Below are 4,944 nucleotides of genomic sequence, written 5' to 3'. Positions count from 1 at the left end.
CCTCTCGGCCACCGCAGCCTCGACCTGCTGGGCTCCGGTGATCCTTCCGCCTCAGCCTTCCAAATAGAAATGTTCTTTCTTAATGCACATAGTGTCTGGTATAAAAAAGGGACCAAAGTGAGGAATGGGAACAGTACCATGTCTTATGTGCATTTCACAGATAGAGCACTAAAAGCAGTGCTTTAGCAACCAAAGTGCATTATAATAGAAGAAAAAATATAAATGATCCCATTCAAACAAATTTTTAAAAAGTTTTGCTTTGCTATTTATTCTTCTGCACAGTGATTTTAGAAAATGGTTCTATTCAATAGCAGTGGACATTTAAGTCTCAGGTAAAAAACAAATGGTTTGCTTTATTCAAACCATTCCTTTTGAAGTTCTCATAATACTCAGTAGTCTGTCAACAAGTACTAAAGATTATTACTAATACTGACCCTTGTGAGAACTTTGAAAGTATTAACACCGTCATCTACTGCCCTTTCTATGTCATCCATCAGATTGTCAGTAGAGCCTCGAAGTACTATGGTAGAAATAGCACCATCTTCCTTTTCTGTTAATAAATTAAATATACTTGATTAAATAAAAAGAAAATGAAAACCCCCCACTTATATAAAATGTTTTACCATATTACATACCATGCTTAAAAACCACCACCTGAGTATCTCCAACTTCTGAGAGGTAAACACTGTCACAGTGTCCCATTTCTTCCAGAACAGGAGGAGTCTGTAAAAAAGAGACTGCTGTAGTAAAAATTCAAATAGGTACAACTGTTTTTTAATATTTTCCCAAAACCACACATACCAATCTAGGAAGAGCTGTAGCACCAACTGTTTTACACAGTCTTCGGAGATCCCATTTTGAGTTCAGCCTTTAAAAAAAACCAAAGACCTTAACAGAAGTTTTAATTGTACCAGATAATACATAAAGTACAGAGACTAAACAGGAAACTACATCAGCTCCCTGGTCATAGTCTTTTGACTCTGGATTTAAGTTGGAAACACATATGGACTATACTAAGCACTAAGACCCGCAAGCTGATTCCTGATGAGTGAGCCCAGATAGTCAACAGTGCCACATCTCAAGTCTGCATTGTATGGCATTATTCCAAAACTGAGAGTGTTAAAGTCACGTTAGGATGCCAGGGATTTATAGTTCAAAAACATAAGAATTCTCACATTACTCGACAGTGTATTGAAAACTTTTGCTGTACTTTCTGCAATCAGTGTTCTATGAGGAAGAATATGGTGACTTACTATGCACATTTCATTAAGTACTATGATGGTAATAAACAGATATGGAAAAGTTGTCTAGTGTACCCCACAAATGTGCAAGGATTAAAAGACATCTTCCTGACCCCACACTAGCTGACAGGCAATGTAGGCTTGTGTCCAGCCTCTTGAATAAGCTGTTTATTCCCTTCACCTGGAATGCTTTTCCCTATTCCTCTTCAAGTAACATCTATTGATTGGTCCTTCAGCTCTCAGCTTAAATTTGAGTTTTCTCAGAGGCATTTCCTGCACCCTTCAGACTTAGGTGTCTTTTTGCTGTGATCTAGAACCTGTACTTTCCCTTATTAACAGTCTTTATGATCTGCTGTATTTGTTTAGTGTTTCACCACCAAAAACTCATTTATAATATATATTAGTAGAATGCAGCTCTTACCTCACCAACATGATATTATATTTGTTTGCATAATGAAGAGCCATGTCTGCCACTTTGCCACCTGTTACTATGACATTTGCACCAGTATCAGCAATAGCTTTGACTTGTGAATCCATTAGATTTTCTTCTCCTTTACTAAAATTCATCAACTCTTCAGCAGTCTTTATCAAAACTGTTCCCTGGCAAAACAAGAAGACATTCTCTTTAAAACCATTTTATTGGCTGGGCGTGGTGGCTCACACCTATAATCCCAGCACTTTGGGAGGCCAAAGTGAGAGGACTGCCTGAGCCCACGAGTTAGAGACCAGTCTGGGCAAGTTGGTAAGAAATCACCTTTACAATAAATCAAAAAACTAGCCAGGCATGGTTCCAGCTACTTGGAAGGCTAAGGCAGAAGGACTGCCTGAGCCTAGTAGGTCGAGGCTGTGGTAGCTGTGCGACAGAGTGAGATTCCAACTCAAAAAAACCCAAATCCATTTTATCTAACACAAGCAACATAGCGGTACCTCATTCCTACAAAAAAAAGTTTTTATAGTTAGTTGAGCATGAAGGTGCACACCTGTAGTCCCAGGTACTTGGGAGGCTGAGGGGAAAGGATTATCTGAGCCCAGAAGGTCAAGGCTGTGGTGAGCCATGATTGTGCCACTGCATTCCAGCCTGGGCAACAGAGACCCCCGAATCAAAAAGAACAACAAAACAAAAAACCCATTTCTGCTTTGGTGTTCAAAGTCATAGGATAATAGTTTACTAAAGAAATAATTTAAAGGTATCACAAAAAACAAAGATAAATATTCATGTTTTATAAAGCAGAATATATAATCTGAATGAAATGAATAGAAACTCAGCTTGCTTCTAGACACACCTCTTCCTCAAGCAGATGCATCTGCTTTTAACAAGTACTTTGGTGGAAAAGTTATAGAAATACTTATTGGTATGTGTCTTCTGACAAAGATAAACTAATGATACTAAAACAATGTTGTGGTTCTCAAAACTTTTTCTAAAATGTGAACTAACTAAACAGCTCCCTCCATCCTGTGAAACTTAAAACCGTCTACAACCTGGATTTCAAGAATTCTAGAGATGAAGTCAGCCACTACCAACTACAAACACAAACTTCAAACTTCCTAACATGTATGTTTAGAAACATACTTATCATTTTCAAATTACATTAGCATATTATTTCAGGATGTTACAAAATTTCAACTTTTTATTTCCAGGAAGAGCACACAAAGTGTTCATATTCTCACATTCTTTCACTTGCTGAAAGTATAACCACTACTAGAAATCAAGGGTTGTGTATCAGAATATAAACAACGCTGCTACCACCTGATACTTCAAGTAGTTAATATTTAGTAGTTAAATTAGATATTCAAATATAAATCTGGCATAAAAAAGATATAATCCTGCAGTTTATAACAATTATGAAATATTAGTTTAAGAGAGAACTTTGCAACCCCAATTTTTACTAAAATTTTAAAGTTTTACATACCTTAGTTTCTGTTATCATGCCATCAAAAGGACAAGAGTACACTGCTATTTTTGCATCTTTGACAGATGTTACATCACCTTCGGTTTCCTTCTTAAAAACCATGCCATGCAATACTGAAGAGGAATAGATACCAGAGCCCTAAGGAGTTGAATAGCAAAACCATCAGTGATCTAATGAAAATAACATTAGGGCTAAGTTTTGATTATGCATGTACCAAAATATCCTTTGAGATACAGGGTGGGGTAGTAGGCATGAAGCACACCATTCCACTCAAACTAGGAGTCACTGTGGAAATGAGCTGCTGCCATGGAGTAGGGGTCCTTCTGGGTCCAAGGAAGAAAAGGCAGAGAATTGCTCTTAACCATTCATTTACCAGTACTTGGTGCCAATATACCAGACACACCTGTCAGTACTGGAAACAATAGAAAACAAAGATGCTTTCACAAGCTTGTAACTTAATGGTAAAGGTGGACAATACATGAAGGTAGACAGCAAATATACACACACATAAATACATATATGGAGAGCACACGTACTAATGTAAGCTATTAAGTATCAGTATGCCAATGTGCAAAACCTCTCCAGTTACAGGTTTTACTCTATCAAGCACATAGGTTTTTTTAAAATAAAAAACTTATATTTCAATACTAATATTAAAGGGTGAATTTTATTACTGTAGAGGGATAGGACAATTTCCACTTCATTCCAAATTGCCTTGTAAGCTGTTAAAAATCAAAATATATACAGAAGAATAAAAAAAAAAAAATCAGTACTTTGTTTATACACTATTCTCAACCCACAAGATGTCACAGAAAATGATGCCTTTACAGAGATGTTATGCCAATACCCTTTTAAATTTAAATATAGTATTACTACTTAGCAATATCAACATGTTATAAAATGATGCCTCAGAAGAAATCCCAAGTGTCCTAATCACGAGGTAAAATTTAGTTTAGATTAGCATAAATTTTATTTTTTGCAAAAAATAACTGACCCATATCAGTAATGTTAGTGAATTTTCTAACTTACCAGAATTTTACAAACTCTAATGTTATCAACATTGAAATGGCCGGAATCAGGAAAAATAGATACTGTTAAAAAAACGAGACACATCAAAAATTATTTGGGGACAATAGAGAAAATATCTACACACGTTAAAGATATTTTTATCTTTACTGAATTCTCATTTTCTGAAAGTTACTTACCACATGCCTGAGCAATAAGCTTGGCCAAAAATGTTTCACTGCCATATTGTTTACTCATTATGGAGGTATGAAGTAGAGATGAGACTTCATCAACATCTCGAAGGTTTTTTGCAGAACAACATACCAAATTAGGAAGAATCTCATGGGCTTTTTTGCAGGCTATTTCATAACCTTCTATGACCTTAAATGTAAACAATAAAAACATTTAATTTTTTTTTAAGATAAGGTCTCGCTCTGCTGACTCCACTGTAATGCACGATCATAGCTCACTGTAGTCTCAAACTTCCAGATTCAAGTGGTCTTTCTGTCTCAACTTCCCAAGTGGCTGGCACTGCGATCACCGGCAACCACATGTAGCTAATTTAAAAAAAAAAAATTGTCTTAGCTGGGCTCGGTGGCTCAGCCTGTAATCCCCCGTTTTGGGAGGCTGAGGTGAGTGGATTGCCTGAGCCCGTGGGTTCGAGACCTGCCTGGGCAACTTGGCAAGACCCCATCTCTACAACAAATCAAAAAATTAGCTGGGCATGGTAGCGTGCGCCTGTAGTTCCAGTTACTTGGAAGGCTGAGGTGGAAGGATCGCCAGAGCCC

General features: G+C 37.0%; 1 protein-coding gene across 4 annotated transcripts in view; it reads right to left on the bottom strand.

Annotated features, from left to right (window-relative positions):
• CCT8 (chaperonin containing TCP1 subunit 8) overlaps positions 1-4,944 on the bottom strand; it is a 17,695-nt gene that overhangs the window by 5,054 nt on the left and 7,697 nt on the right. For all 4 annotated transcript variants that reach the window (XM_008064462.1, XM_021715750.1, XM_021715751.1 and 1 more), the window contains 7 exons: positions 4,357-4,537; positions 4,181-4,242; positions 3,152-3,289; positions 1,663-1,841; positions 802-868; positions 636-723; positions 435-550 (listed from right to left, as the gene is read on the bottom strand). In XM_008064462.1, coding sequence (XP_008062653.1) covers positions 435-550; positions 636-723; positions 802-868; positions 1,663-1,841; positions 3,152-3,289; positions 4,181-4,242; positions 4,357-4,537 — 831 coding nt within the window. The remainder of the gene's footprint in view (positions 1-434; positions 551-635; positions 724-801; positions 869-1,662; positions 1,842-3,151; positions 3,290-4,180; positions 4,243-4,356; positions 4,538-4,944) is intronic.

This window comes from Carlito syrichta, unplaced genomic scaffold (genome assembly GCF_000164805.1).
Source record: "Carlito syrichta isolate Samal-C Ts95f unplaced genomic scaffold, Tarsius_syrichta-2.0.1 Scaffold307345, whole genome shotgun sequence".
NCBI lineage: Eukaryota > Metazoa > Chordata > Mammalia > Primates > Tarsiidae > Carlito > Carlito syrichta.
Note: the sequence above shows the minus strand (reverse complement) of the source record. Positions and strands in the feature narration are given on the sequence as shown.